Here is a 15,678-nt window from a genome sequence, read left to right as displayed (position 1 = left end):
TGGAAGAGAGTGTGTAAAATTATTAATTATTCTTTAAATGTTTGGTAGAATGCTCCACTGAAACCATCTGAGTTGAGACATGTCTTTTTCAAGAAATTTAAAATTATGGATCCAATTTGTTTTATGGCTATGGGATTATTCACATTGTTTATTTCATCTTGGGTGAGCTTTAGTAGTTTGTGGTTCTCGAGGAAATGGATCGTTTCTTCTAAGTTGTCAAATTTATTAGTGTAAAGTTGTTACAGTAGTCCCTTATTATTTTAATGGCTGTAGAATCTATAGTGATATCCCATTTCATTCCTGATACTGGTGTCTTGACTTGACTTGTCTTGACTCCAAGATTTGTGTCTTGATTCTTCATCTTTGTCAGTCTTGCTAGATGTTTACTAATTTTATTGATTTTTTCCAAGAGCCAATTTTTTTCATTAATTTTCTTTTTTCTGTTTTCAGTTTTATTCATTTCTGCTCTTTTTTATTATTTCCTTCCTTCCATTTGATTTAGGTTTTTTGCTCTTTTTCTAGTTGCTTGAAGTAGGAACTTATTCATTTGAGATTTTCCTTTTTTTCTAAGATAGCCCTTAATGCTATAAAGTTCTGTCCCAATACTATGTTAGCTACAGCCACAAATTCCAAACTGTTATCTAATCATGATATTTATAACAGAGTAATGTACTTGTTTTCTTCTATTTCTTGTTTCACTTGTCTTTCCTTCTTTTGGGTTACTTGAACATTTTTTAGAATTCCTTTATGACATTAAAAATTTTTTTGTATATCACTTTGTAGAGTGTTCTTAGTGGTTGCATAAATATACATATGTAATTTTTCAGTCTACTGGTATAGATGCTTTACCCCTTTGAGTGATGTGAAGAAACTTTACTTCCATTTTGGTCCCTTTATCCTCCTTACTTCTTAACTATAATTATCTTAAGCATTATCTCTAAGTATACCGAACCCCACATCAGATGGTGTAATCATTTTTGCAAGCATCAAGTATCATTTGAGAAACTCATAAGAAGCCTAGTCTTTTACTTTTTAGGCATTCCATAGTATTCTTTCCTTTCTGAAGTTCTAAGTTTTCTTCTGTTATTATTTCCCTTCTGTTTGGAGAACTTCCTTTAGCCATTCTTTAAGGGTAGATGTGCTAGTGACAAATTCTCTTAGTATTCCTTCATCTGACAAAATTGTTATTTCTTCTTCCTCCCTGAAATATATTTTCTCCCGGTATAGGACTTGTGATTTATAGTCCTCTTCTTTCAGCATTTGAGAAATAGGCCACTTTCTTCCGGCCTCCATGGTTTCTGATAAAAAATCTGCTGTCTTTTGAATCAGTGTTCCCTATAAATAATCCCTCCCTTCTCCCTGTATGCTTTCAAGATTTTTTTCTGTTCTTGGTTTTCAGAAGTTTAATTATGATATGTCTTGGTGTGGATTTCTTTGGGTTCCTCCTATAGGGGATTCACTCAGCTTCTTGAATCTGTAACTTTATATTTTTTGTCAAATGGGAGAAATTTTCAGCAGTTAGTTCTTCAAACCCAGGTGGCTTTTAAGCATATTTTATATTTGAGAAGCTTTGCTCTAGAGTGGGTTTCAGGGGTCCAAGAACCCCTCAAGTTGTATATAAAATGCTGTGAATGTCCATGTTTCTTAGGAGAATGTCTGCAGCTTTCACTAGATTCTCAAGAGTTCCATGACACACCCCATAAATTTTATGAAAGGATTGGTTTATTGCCATATTGATTAAAAACAATAAAAACTACTTAGTATCATTTCTTCCCTTCTACCATATCTGTTGCATTCCCATTTCCCAAAGATTTCCCCCACAATTTTGGAAAATATGATCACTCAGGTGAATATTTTCTGAGGGCCTAATATGTGCCAGCCACATTTTTTTTTCATTTTTCCCCTAGTCAGTGAGAAAAGAGTTAAAAAAAATAAAGCCATTTTTAGGTTTTGGAAAGTTCTTCATAACTAAGAATTAAGAGTAAACTTTGCTGTTTTCATATCTTGTGACTTTACCCTTTAAAATCTATTCCTTACTGCTCTGAGCTGGATATGACAGTGATCACATTACATCCTGAAAGTATAATTTCATAGACTAAAGACATGCCATTATGCAGTGGACCCATTCATCATCACCACTCGGGTTTGCTTCATGTAGCCAAGCACTCCTAGTTCCCCTAAGCAGACTTGTCCCCGGACAGTTGCACAAACAGATTCCTCTGCCTAGTATAGCCTCACCCCCTTTGCCACCCACTTTCCTGAACTAACTCCTGCTTATCTTTTGGAACACAGTTTGAGAAGCACCACCTCTGGGAAGTTGGGTGTGCCTCCAATGTTACCCCTGCTTGTCACATGCCACACTGGGTGCTGATTACCTAACTTTCACTCCCATCAGACTCTGTGACCCTTGAAAACTGTGACTGGGTCTTACTTGCTTTTGTGCCCCCAGTACTTAGATAACTGTAACCAGACATGTACTCAAGTGCTGCCTCCACTCAGAGTTCACTACCACCAGCTGACCAGCTGCTCCTTTCCTCCATTTCTTCATTAATGTCAGAAGTATCTGTTGAACTTCTTCATGCACAGGTGTGGCAACCAGATGTTCAGCCCTTCACCAGCAGGTTTGATTTTTGCTAAATTTGCACAGCATCTATTAATTCACTTTAGACTTTCTCCAAGGATCAACATATAAAAGTTTTGGCTTCCTTTTGCTAGAATGCCTGTCTCCCCATTTTTGGACAATATGGACAATGCTGACCACTGCCATTTTTACTTACTCCTGGATCTTACGAATTCCTTAATATTGTGTTTACATTTACAGATCTATCTTTTCTATCAGGCCATGAGCTCCTTGGGGGCAGGGACTCTGTCTTATTTATCCCAGAATTTCCAAGGCTTGGTGCACGGTAGGATTCCAGAAATGTTTGTGGAATGAAACTTGATGCTAGATCATCACAGCTATACTATTCCTCACGATTAGCACACACACTTCTACATCTTCTCCACATCTTTACTTCCTATTTGCCTTTTATCCTTCATTCTAAGCACGGTGAATTCTTTTTGGAAAGGAGAAATGGGTAGATAAATACAACACATTTTAAAGTAATTTTCTTATTCCCCCAGGTACTATCTTGGTCGCCGGATGTTTATTGTTATCTCTGAGCCAGACATGATCGAGCAGGTGTTGGTTGAGAACTTCCATAACTTTACCAACAGAATGGTATGTTGTTTTCTCTCTGCGTATGGATGAATGGGGAATCATTTCGAAGATTCAAAGACTGCACATCACATCTAATAGGGACACGAATGGGTCTCTTACCAGGTTTAGATCAGTTCCACTCAAAACAGCTCTCCAATGAATTCAGGTTTTCAAAAGAGACATGCAGGACTGGTAGAAAAGAATGGCATTTGCATTTAAGAAACACTTCAAGAAAGCTAAAACTCAAGAGAAGTTCTGGCTAATAAAAATGCTAAAACCAGAAGGGTTTTTTTTAAAGCTTGTGCTCAAAGCTAGAGGAATCCAGAGGGTGCAGGTCAAGTGACTGAAGAAGACAGAGGAAGGTTAATAAATATCAGAGGGAAGGCAAAATTTCAAGCCTCTTGTGCTTACATCTTTCTCAGAGCCTATAAAAGTCTTAAGGCTGGAAAGGGAAGACAAGCAACATTACAAGGGAAATTCGTCCTCTTGTAGCAGGAGAAGGCTGTAAGAGGGCTACGCGATGTCAGTTCAATCCAATCCACTAAAGAACGTGCACATTCCATCTTTTTTAGAAAGTACATATCCTACTTTCTATCTTTCACAAGAACTCCCAAAGAATGAAAGAGGTGACTGATAGAGGCAGACATCAGTGTTGTCCCTATTTTACAGAGATGGGAAGGATTGGAATTCTAGCAGAGAAGACCAATAACCTTTATGTTGATTCTTGGAAAGGTTCTAAAGTGAATTAATAAGCATTTGCTTATGAGAATTCAGAGAATCACAACTTTTGCGGGGGAGGGGGGCAAATTGAACTCAACTTCCATTCTTATGGGAATAGTAGGTAATATATCCACTTTTCTTGGTTATTTGGCAAACTTTTGCACACCCACCATATGCCAGGCACTGTCTAGGTGCTGATTTTAAAGAGATAGAAGATGTGGGCTTGCCCTGAAAGAGCTTGCAGTCTAGTGACAGTGGCAGACGGGCAAAGAGACCAGTACAGTATGGTCTGGTACTTGTGCTATAGTGGGAATCGCTGTGCCATCTGGGATGGGACCAGGGGAAGGCTTATTAGATAGATCTCTGGGGCTGAGTCTTAAAGATATTAGCATAGCTCTCCTGGGTTCCGTGCTGGCTGAACCACCCAGAGTGGTTTTTTCTCATTAAATTTCATGAAAACTTAGGAGATTGGTACAATCTCTATTTTCCGGACAGGGAAACTAAGACTCAGGGGTTAAGTGACAACCCTGGTCACATGACTAACAGGAGGAAGAGCAGGGTTTCCCGTGCCACCTCCCAACTCAAGTCCTTACCACCACCACTATTAACAGCTGCCTCGGGTGACATTTCTGATCATCAAGGTTTCACGAGTAGTTGGTTGCTCACCCCAAACGAGCTCATCTTCTGTCCCCAGAGTGTCAGGCCCAATGCCAGACACCACATGGCCACTAGAAGGAGGTGACCGCCTGACCTGTTAATGCTGTCACCTCAGGGTGGCTGAAGGAATTGCAGAAGCTTAACTTCTCTGCTGCCTCTAGATGTTCCTCCCCAAATGTGATGTTGCTTCTCTGCCGTTCAGAGTCCCCTGAAGTTCTCACGTGCTGCCGGGATCTTAGGGACGGAGTCTCATGTAGCACGCAGCTCTGGCAGACTCAGTAAGGAAGGTCAATTAAAGAAATGGGGGAAGTCAGTGCATCACAGGGCCCGGACCCCCAAGCTGCGTCCCAGCAGGCGAAGGCACCTGAGCCCTCCCCGCCCCCCAGCAGTGACATGGGACGTGGCAGCCGTGTGACGTCAGGATGTCACCAGGGCACAAGACCCCGAGAGCTGACCTGGAAGACGGCTGTGCTCTAAGTGATGTGCTGGGGGGCAGGCATACACTCAGCATGCAGGTTTAAGCAGGGAGCACAAAACAAAGCTGCCTCAGCTTCAGCCAATTTCTCCTCCAAGCCAGTTGTCTGTCCTTTTTCCATCCCCCAGATTAACTTTTTGCTACTTCCCAGACTACCATCCCCAGAATATGGTTCCGTTTTCCTTCTTCCACTCCACACAGTGCCCTGGGGATAAAGTTCAAGCTCCCCAGATGAGACTGAAGGGCCTTTGTCATTTAGATCATTACATATGCTCCACCCTCCCCCAAGACGGGCTGTCGCTCCAGGTGGACCAACCCCTCCATTCTTTCTCTAACCTGCTCTAGAGAGTCCTGCCCCTGTGCCTTTGCTCATCCTGCCACACTCACTGAACTGGAGGCAGCTAACAGCGGGTCTCACGTTTACTAGCCACGTGAGCTGGAGTAGATCCTTTACCTTCTTGAAACCTCTCATTCCTCCTTTGGAAAAGAAGCATCTGATCGACCTCACTGGGTTGCTGTGAGGCTAAATGAGATCACGCAGACAAGCCCCACCTTCTATGCAGGCAAGACAAGCGCTCCACGTGCATTAGCTGCTGTCGACAGCAAGGCCCTCCACTTCTTCTACAGCCATTCAACCCTAGCTGTTCCTCAAATGCTGCCTCCTCCAAGAAGCCTTCCCTACTTCAATCCACATTTACCTTTCCCCTTGTCTGAACCCTCATGGCATTTGTCACGTACAGAGACATCATCATCATCACTGACCCCATGGTGCCTTCTGCTATTTACAATTAAACAAAGGTGTGGCTATCATGCTAACTTGATTATTAGCTCCTTCAGAGTCTATGTCTTTTGAATACCTCACGGCCCAAATGCACGATGACTATTCAGTACCCAATATATTCTTGTTCAAACCGAAGTGAATCTCCATCAACTTAACATCCTCCCCAGAAGAACCATTCTCTGCTACCTGAACCTGGAGATTCGATCCACACTTCCTCTTCTAGATCATTCACAAACATGTAAAAAGACCCATCAAAGATGAGATCTCTAGGAAACCCCAATGTTTATAGTTTTCCATCTGGGAATGTATTCATTTATCTTTAGCTTTGTTTATGGTCTTTAAGCCAATTCCATATTCATGACAAAACAATCCTTAGTGACTCAATTTTTTAAAAACCATCTTTAGAGTGGGATTTTCTCACAGGTTTTTGAAAGTCAAATTAAATCGGGTTCTGTGGTTCCCTCTTATCCATATGCTTATTTATCTGCTCAAAGAACTCAAGGAGATTAGTGAGGCGTGCTTTCTTCATACTGACACCATGCTGCCTTCCCTCTAATAAGCCATGTTTACTTAAGTGTTCAGCAATTCAGCTTTATTATACATTCATTCAGTAAACATTAAATGCTTACTCCATGCAAGCTTCCACCAAATGGTCCCTTGTGATACAGAAAATACCTCAGCATATTAGTCTGATACCTTAAGTGAGAAGGAACTTAAATAACGCATGCTTTCATTTTTCAACTGTGAGAGCCCATCTCTGCTCACAAATCCAGGCTTGACTTACACGTGTCCCAGAACAGCCTGGTGCAGAATGGCTGTGATAGGGGAAGCTGGGTTTGGCTCTAGAATTTGCTGTGAGCTGTAAGCATCCCGTGAGGGACTGACGGAGCCGAGCAGCCGGAGGTGGAGTGACACCACAGGGAACTCGCTGACACACATCTGTACGGAGCAAATATTTGAATTCAAACTTGTTGAGTGAACTATTTTTTCCACCTCGAGAAGCCTGGGCTGAAGACACCATGACTCAGACCCGGGGTGGCAGTTCTGGTATCTCGCCTTCCCACTCGCCTTCCTTGAGGCCCTCACTTCCGCGTGGTGTCCCGGCCACGTCCTGCCCCTTCTCCACGTGGGCTCCGTGGGCCGCTATCACAGCCCTCAGCACTTCCTGAAGTACCTTCGTGGGCCTGCAACCACACCTCACCGTTAAACCCAAATCAATCTTCTCGCGTTTCTAGAACCTCAGTTGTCCCAGCACCTCAGGATCTGGGGTTTTTTATTTAGATATTTTTAACTAGCTCCCCTTTGCTATCGGGTACTCAACGAAGCCATGGGGCAGCCTTTTTTTTTTTTTAAGTATCTGTGGAAACTGGAGCTGGGCTCACGTGACTCCACAGAAATGGTCAGAACCAGCAGTGGGACTTCTTATTCCTGGCCTCCCCTCAGGGCCTGGAGTCGGGGAAGCTGTGGGAAGGTTGATAAGAGGTAGAGCGGTCTGTGGTTCGTGTTGGAGTGGTGTAGTTGGATGGGGGCATGGAGATAGTGTGGTCGATCACTAAGCTGCCGCCAGGAGCTCTATGTTCTGGTCCAAAATGACAGCATGGGGCGCGGGTCAGGCCGCAGGCCTGCCCACCCCCAGTCCTGCCGCTTGCGTGTGGAGCAGAGGTGAGAGGTGGTGGTAGTTGTATGTGTGTGGGGTGTGCGTTCCGGCCCTCAGGTCCTCACGGGCAACACAGGAAGACGGGGGTCTCCCGTCCAGGCACAGGTCCAGCCCCACCACTGCCTCACGAGAGTCGCACCTATAGCCACGTAATGGATTTGGTGAATGGTTTTATCCAGAATCATGGAGACCCAAGGGCCTGGGTTGCCGCAGCTGCTGCCTCTGCCCACACGCACGTGGGCATCATTGGTTTCCCTGTGAAACCACAAGCTTTGGCTGCTGGCAAAGATTATGAAAGTTCTGAGGCAAATGAGTCACTGAAAACCTCGTTACCCCCAGCATCTGCTGCAGTGCCCCGTTCCAGAGAACAGGAGCGTGTGGGCTCCTGACAGCTCATCAGCTTGGAAAGCTCTGACCAGGGCTCCAGGCGGAGCGGGCCAGCTGTGCTGGGGCCCTGGGGGCCTGCCTGCAGGGTCCACGGAGCTGGGGGCGGGGGGGCGCTCCACGGGTTTGCCGTCAAATGGGCCCCCCACACCTCCAACTGGTGACAGCTTTGGGAAACTTGCCTCTCTAGAATTTCTGATTCCCTTCCCCTTAAATAAAACGTCCAGTAAATGAAAACATTCAGGTTTTCAGATGTGAGCAGTAAGATTTACGTTGTGAGAATGTCAAACCCTGAGTGCTCTTTTCAGCTTTGTGGGTTTAAGTTTTAAATCCCAGGTAGTTGACGCACGGTGTAATAGTAGTTTCAGGTGTACGATTTCGTGGTCCAACGCTTCCGTACAACACCCGGTGCTCATCACCAGTGCACTCCTTTTATGGTTTTGTCTTTTTTTTTTTAAGATTTATGTATTTATTTTAGAGAGAGTGTGTGGTGGTGGGGAGGGCGAGGAGGGACAGAGGGAGAGGGAGAGAAGCAAACTCCCCTCTGAGTGTGGAGCCCAACGTGGGGCTCAATCCCACGCCCCCGAGACCATGACCTGAGACTGAATCAAGAGTCAAACACCCCTGGGCGCCTGGGTGGCTCAGTTGGTTGGGCGACTGCCTTCGGCTCAGGTCATGATCCTGGAGTCCCGGGATCGAGTCCCGCATCGGGCTCCCTGCTCAGCGGGGAGTCTGCTTCTCCCTCTGACCCTCCCCCCTCTCATGTGCTTTCTCTCATTCTCTCTCTCAAATAAATAAATAAAATCTTAAAAAAAAAAAAAAAGAGTCAAACACCCAACCGACTGAGCCACCCAGGCACCACACAACAACACAACAGGTGCACTCCTTAATCCCCCATCACCTATCGCCCCATCCCCCCACCCGCCTCCCCTCTGATAACCATCAGATTGGTCTCTGTAGTTGAGTCTGTTTCTTGGTTTGTCTCTTTCTCTCCTTTTCCCTGTGTTCATTTATTTTGTTTCTTAAATTCCACATATGAGTGAAATCATATGGTATTTGTCTTTCTCTGGCCGACCTATTTCACTTAGTAGCTTTGTTTTTCTTGAGAAGAGTCAGTGCACATGATTGGTCCACAGCTCTGAGCAAGGCAGAAATTCATACGTAAAACCCAGACCGCCAAAAGCCAGAAACAGATGTGTGCAATCTCATTTGCCTGAGCCCTATTTTGAGCCAGGACGCCCTGACTTCTATGACACACTGTGCTATGCACCGGAAACCCTCTAGCCTGAGCTGGGAGCATCTCATCCTGGGATGGGCTGCCCGTGGGAAGTTCCCAAGTGACACCCACAATGGGATGCCCACCCCCTGTAGGCCTCCCCTTTCACCTGCTTTTCTCAGGTCTGGACGTGGCTGGTCCTGAAAAAGCCAGGCCCAGGGAAGTGCATTTGATCTGTGAAATACACTTAGCTTCGTGTTTTCAACTTGGTAAGTGTGAACTCTAACATTTTTAAAGGTGCTGAGTGCATCATGAAGCCTGAGGAAGGTAGGAATAGTGCTAAGTGGTATTGATTTCAATGCTCAAATGCTCTTCTCTCAGTGCCTTGCAGAACTTTTTAAAACTTCAAAATCTTGCTGAAAATGATTTCATGTTTCATGTCTTACTAGACCCTTGCTTCGACAGGAAGCCATCTTTACATTTTTCAAAAAAGGCGAAGTAAAATCTTGTTCTTGTATTTATACCTCCTTTCTTTAACTTTTGTGGTGGCAGAAGTAGAAACAAGTGTGTAAAACAGGAGATTAATATCTAGAATTTGGGGGAGAGAACAGTCAATAAGCCACAGAAGCAATTCTGGTGTCTCAGTAGTTGTATTCCTGAACATCTCATGAAGTCAAGTCACCGTGCCCGTGAGTCCTGACCCTCGTGCTCCTCCATTGCCCCAGTCTCTCTTAATAACACCCAGTTTCTTCCCATTCTCCCCCACCTTCTACAAGCCATGGCCCAGCGGTATGGTGAAAGGCACATGGCTTAAAGAAATGAAATCAGATTCTGGATTTCCTGCCTTTTATTAGCTGAGTGACATGGACCAGTCCTTCAACTTCTCTGAGCCTCTTTCCTCTTGCATCAAGTATGAGCGTTAGAAGAACTAACCACCAGGTGTGTTTGGCTCCCAGTGCAGGGGGCAGTCAGCGCCAGTGGGTAAACCATGGCATCCCGCCAGCATCCCAGAGAGCCGTTTTGAGCTTCAGATGCAAGGGTCCCTCTCAGGGCCCACTGGGAGAATTTCTTCTCCCAGTCAAGCGTGACAGGTGCTATATCCAGAATACCTGTCTCTCCTTAACACTGTTTCTGTCAAGAAACTGCTGGGAGCTTTTGAAGGTGTTCCTCCGAAGACTTCACAAGCCCCCCGGACCCCTCCCCCAGTCAGGAGGAGCCCGCGCTGTGGGGTATAGGGCTCACAGAAACACAGTACCAAGCCTGTGGTTTCCTCCTCTTTGGTGGATAAAATTCTAGGAACCCTATATCAGGCAGGGCCACCAGTGCCCATATCAGGACTTCGTCCAAATTAAAAGAGGTCCCCTTCCTTCCAGCAGCTGATGCCGAGTTGGCAGATGGAGCCTGATCTGGGTTGGGCCCCCTAAGCCAGCCCCCTAGACCAGTCCCAGTCTAAGGCAGAGCGAGGGACCAAAGTGTGTCCCTTAGGATCATTTTCTACTGGCCAAGAGTGAATGGATAAAAACGCCCCAGTGGGGACAGAACACTTTTTCTACATCAAAGCACCCAATCTAAGCTGTTTGTTTGAAATCTTTGTACAGCCGGATAGCAGTCGTCATATGGTGAAAATAACATGTTTTCATAGAATTTGGGCTTATCCAGGTGAGAGAATTCTAGAGCTTTTGTTGAGTCATATAATAAGGGGCCGAGCAAGAGGTTTCACAGACGCAGATGAGGAGAGAAAGAGGTGGTGCCATAGAGCTTCCTCATCTGGGCAAGGTTGTGTGAGAATTTGAAAGGCAACCGCAGGCCCAGCATCTTGTGATCATGGCACACTTTGATATTCATATTTTTGCAGCGTACCTGACATACTTTACACTGAACGGGTTGGCAACACTGGCCTCATGACCGGAGATCTGTAACAGTATCTTGGAGTCTTCAGAAGCACCTCCCTCTGTAGACTGCCTGCAGCCCGGTGTGGCTGTTGGAGGATTGCTGACTGCCCTGCCAAGGCATCACAGAGATCATACACATCTTAAGTCAACGTTCTTGCAGGTGCCAGGACACAAGAAACCTTTTTTGGGGGGGGCGGGGAGGGCTCCAGCTTCATATTCTATTAGGCCTCTTACACATTTTTCATCATGACACACCTGCTCAGTGATAGCAAAAACATGCACTGCATGCATTTTGCATTTTGCAGCATTTTCCAGAAAGAGTTGGTGGTTCTCGTGTGGCTCTCTCAGGCCACGGGTCTGGCCCACGCTCAACCCCCCATGCATGGTGCTCTCTTCCTGGGAACACAGAATGTCGAGGTGTTGGTTTGCTTTAATAACTCGTTCCTCCGGATGATGTGGTTCTTCAAAGTGTAAAGCTTATGCTTGGCGGGCCTAATAAGAAGCTAGACTCCATTTTAAGAGATCTTAATGGAAAAGACAAACGCATTCAGCTGTCCCAGGGGAACTTGGCCACAAGGCCACTATTGAGCTATTGCGGCTTGCCAAAGCAGTGTTTTCATAATTCCTGGAGAATCACCCCAAGATGAAGGAAATGATGTGAAAAGCACTTTGTTAGCGGTAAGATCAACATATACTGGTTGTAAACCACCCCATTCCCACCCTCCAAGTCAACTGTGAGCTCCTTTGAGGGCAAGGATTCCATTCTTTGTCTCGATAGTTTCGGTGCTGACGTAGAACCTGGCACATAGTAGTGCTCAGTAAATGGCCACAGCTTGGTAACTCCGCAATGGGCAGGATTTTAGTCGAGGGAGGGGGGAACACTCCCAGTTTGGGGGTTTAGGTTAGAGTAGGCTTTTGGAAATTTTTTGACTGTGTAAAAACACATTTCACATTATGACACAGAATACACACCCACACACTCTCCCACACACATACACTCTCACATGCTCTCTCTTACACACACACATACACACAAACACACACACACACCCCTATCTTGAAAACAAAATACTTATTCTTACTTTGAAATGCTCCTCAGAGTATCTTCTACACCGTTCTATTCCCTGTTTCCCTTAGCTTTTCTTTTCTAAAATGCTGTTTGCCATCCACTACCTTGATTTCATGGCTGGTTATGGCCTGTAGTCTGGAAACCCCCTGGCTGCAGAGTGATTGGAGGCACCTGCGCTGAGACTCAGGCGACAGGGCTGGGCGGACAGGAGTCTAGAAAGCCCTGTTTCTCTGGATCTTCCTTCCTGTCTCAATACTCCCAGTCTCGGACCTCAGGAGAGAGCCCTCTGGAGGGCTGAGCTCTGGAAGCATCACTCAGTAAATGGAGCCAATTATTATGCAGAAACAGGGCTGGGGGAGGGGACAAGGGAGTTAGTGTTCGATAGGCACAGAATTTCAGTTGTGCAAGATGAAAAGCGTTCTGTGGACAGATGGTGGAGATGGTTGCACAGTATGAATATACTTAACGCTACACAACTGTATGCTTAGAGATGGTTATGATGGTAAGTTTTACATTGCGTGTATTTTGCCACAATTGAAAAGTATATATATGTGCAGACAAGCCTGTAGTGTTCCCCTGGAGATGAAGCCTCAGGGCTGGAAGAGTCCTTAAGAGTCATTTAGACCCATCCCCCCTGGAAGCTCAAGCCTCTTGTGTCGAATTTCCCCAAAATGGATTACAGTCAGCAGTGACAGGGGCTCATCACTCAAAGCAGGTTATTTTATCTTGGAACAATTCTGGATTTTGACTGCTCAGAGGTTCTCCTTTAGATGAGCTGGAATTTTCCCCATAGCTTCCACAACAGAACCCACTTCTACCCCTCAGGGTCACTGAAACAACCTAAATTTCCTCTTCCACAAAATATGCATTCAGTAAGTTTTCAGTGCATCCTAAGTACCACTCTCTGATCTAACAAGTCTTCTCTTTCCAGCTACACATTCCAAAATCTGTCAAACTGTCCCCTCATCACCCCACCGCTCTTCTGAAGGGACCGATCAGCTGCTCTCCCTCTCACAGTGTCATCTCTAGAAACGAAAACACGACTCTAACCAATGCCCTGAAATTTCCCATCATGAAATGGAGAATTCTAATGGCAGCTGTGGGCTGAGAGGAGAGTGTTGGCATGGCAGGCTGATGAGGAAGATATTTGAGGACAACGCTGACGTATTATGTGGAAGATTAGATCTGTCCTCTGGGTGCAAGATTAAAAAAATCTCATGGATCCAATCCTTAGGTCTGAAGGACAGATGCAAGATCCAATCAACCATGACTCTTACCTCTAATATATTCTGTTCCGTCAGAACCCCATAAACCACCACCCAGCTCTCCTTGCACTGAAATGCTTCATTACATGTAGCGTGGCCCAGGACTGGGTGTTTGCCAATATGCAAATTTACATAATGTACCATTTCCTCCTTTGACTCTGGAACCCAAACAAATGGGTCATATTCCCCAAATTCCATAAAAGTACAATTCTGTATAATGACCATGGCACTCCTCAAGAATTTCATTCTAAATAGGGAGAGGGATTTCTCTGCAGAAAAATATCTCAGCAGCTTCCTTCTACTATATAATTAAATCCCCCCTAGATACTTGGCAGTTACGTTTTATAGCTTATTTTGAATGTTCATATTTTATCAGAAAATTATAATTTTCCTCTAAACACGAGTTTTTACCAGGCTTTTGAATTATGATGGCTGGCTTCATATTTCAACTCAAAAACAGTGAAAAGAAATAGTGAAAGTGTCCATCAAACAAGGTGCCAGAGAGTGCTTGGTCTTCCAATCCCCCTGCCTTCCTGTACCCTGGCGCCCTGGGTCTGGGGGCACTCCGACCAGCTTGCGGGACCCCAGTTTGGATGACCTGGTAGGAGTAGCTGGTTTCAAACTGGAACAGAATGGCCTGGGAAGAAGGGTGAGGAGTGTTTTGCGGGCTTTCATGTTTTGCATGCTTTCAGACTCAGTTTGAACAGCTCCCCTCAGAGCCTCCTTCCTGGCCAGTTAGGCCTATCGTTCTCTCACCTGGCTCTATTTCTCTCTCATAACACGCATATTTGTTAGTGTAGGGGCTTCCTGTCTGCATCCCCAAGAGACTGTCAGCTCCTTGAAGACCACTGCAATGCCTTCTTTATTCGACACTGTGTAGCCAACTCCTTGCACATATGAGACCCAACAAATGTTTGCTGAATGAGAAAAATGATTGACTAGAAGAACCCAGAAACACAGTGAAGGAGTCCTCTTCGAAGCAGCTCTGTTGAGACGTACTTCTGAAAGATTCTCTTGCTATTCCCTGTCCCTCCCTCCACACTCCCCACGTTCTCTCCCCCTCCACACCCGTGTCCCCAAAGAGCCAGAGACACGAGTCTGTCATCTCCCGGCCCAACGTAACCAATCCAGCCACACAAAATCTCTTGCCACCAAGTTCAGACATGAACCTCAATGCCAGGAAAGACGAGCCCAACTCCAAGAAGCCTTCTGTGTGGTCCTCAGGGAACTCTCGCTCCGCAGGGGGGCGGCAGGACCCATAGAAGCCGCTGAGTCACTTGTATGGTGAGAACCGCATTGTAAGAGGGTAGAAGTGGGTCAGCAGAGCCTACCCCCGGGCCCTCACCCATGAATCTTTGGACCATTATCTGTGAGCCTTTACATGCTTCCTCCATATCCTTGCGAGAGAATTCTCCTAGTTTGGGGGTCATTGGTAGACTTTAACTAGAGTGTTTGTCATAGACCCGTATTGTCACCAAGGTGGCTTTGCCTCCCTCGTGTCCTAATCTTCTGCTTGTTTCTCTCAGGTGTCGGGTTTGGAGTCCAAACCAGTAATGCACAGCATCCTGTTTTTACGTGACAGAAGATGGGAAGAGGTCAGAAGTGTCCTGACTTCGGCTTTCAGTCCTGAAAAGCTGACTAAGGTAAGATGCAGGGAATGCAGACTCACCCCTTACGGTTCCTTCTCTCCAGATCATGATGGAGAGCGGGTTTCCGTGGCACCCCTTGTCCACGCGGCACTTTAAAATGCCCTGCCCGGGGCGCCTGGGTGGCTCAGTCGGTTAAGCGACTGCCTCCGGCTCAGGTCATGATCCTGGAGTCCCGGGATCGAGTCCCTCATCGGGCTCCCTGCTCGGCGAGGAGCCTGCTTCTCCCTCTGCCCTCTTCCCTCTCGTGCTCTCTGTCTCATTCTCTCTCTCTCAAATAAATAAATAAATAAAATCTTTAAAAAAATTTTAAATAAATAAATAAATAAATAAATAAATAAAATGCCCTGCCCACAGGGGCCTTCAAAGCTCCCTAGGACGCAAAAAGGCCCGGGGGAGTGTACTGGAGTGGCTTCCACTTCCTCAGGCTCCCCCATCTCCAGTGGCCACAAAACAATTACGAGTGTACAAGTGCGTCTGGCACCCCCGCGAGGTCCCAAGACTCTGCCCCGGGCACTTTGAGGCCACGCAGGAGAAAACGGGAGCCGGGCCTCCCCTCCTTCCGTGTCTGATGGCTCGCCTGGGGATCTTGTTAAAATGCAGATTCTGATTCAGCAGGTCTTGGGAGGAGGGGGCGCTGAGATTCTGCATTTCTAATAAACTCCCAGGTGAAACACCTTTTCCATAGGGAGGAACCAGAGAACTCCTCGAAACAAA

The 15,678-nt window shown here is 45.9% G+C and overlaps 1 protein-coding gene across 2 annotated transcripts in view; it reads left to right on the top strand.

Moving 5' to 3' along the window:
- TBXAS1 (thromboxane A synthase 1) overlaps positions 1 to 15,678 on the top strand; it is a 147,781-nt gene that overhangs the window by 66,930 nt on the left and 65,173 nt on the right. For both annotated transcript variants that reach the window (XM_045864187.2, XM_064574894.1), the window contains exons 4-5: positions 3,124 to 3,220; positions 14,842 to 14,958. In XM_045864187.2, coding sequence (XP_045720143.1) covers positions 3,124 to 3,220; positions 14,842 to 14,958 — 214 coding nt within the window. The remainder of the gene's footprint in view (positions 1 to 3,123; positions 3,221 to 14,841; positions 14,959 to 15,678) is intronic.

This window comes from Mirounga angustirostris, unplaced genomic scaffold (genome assembly GCF_029215605.1).
Source record: "Mirounga angustirostris isolate CCGP_5_RB_7025 unplaced genomic scaffold, mMirAng1.0.hap1 SCAF_12, whole genome shotgun sequence".
NCBI classification, from domain to species: domain Eukaryota; kingdom Metazoa; phylum Chordata; class Mammalia; order Carnivora; family Phocidae; genus Mirounga; species Mirounga angustirostris.
This window is presented reverse-complemented; position numbering and strand designations above follow the sequence as displayed.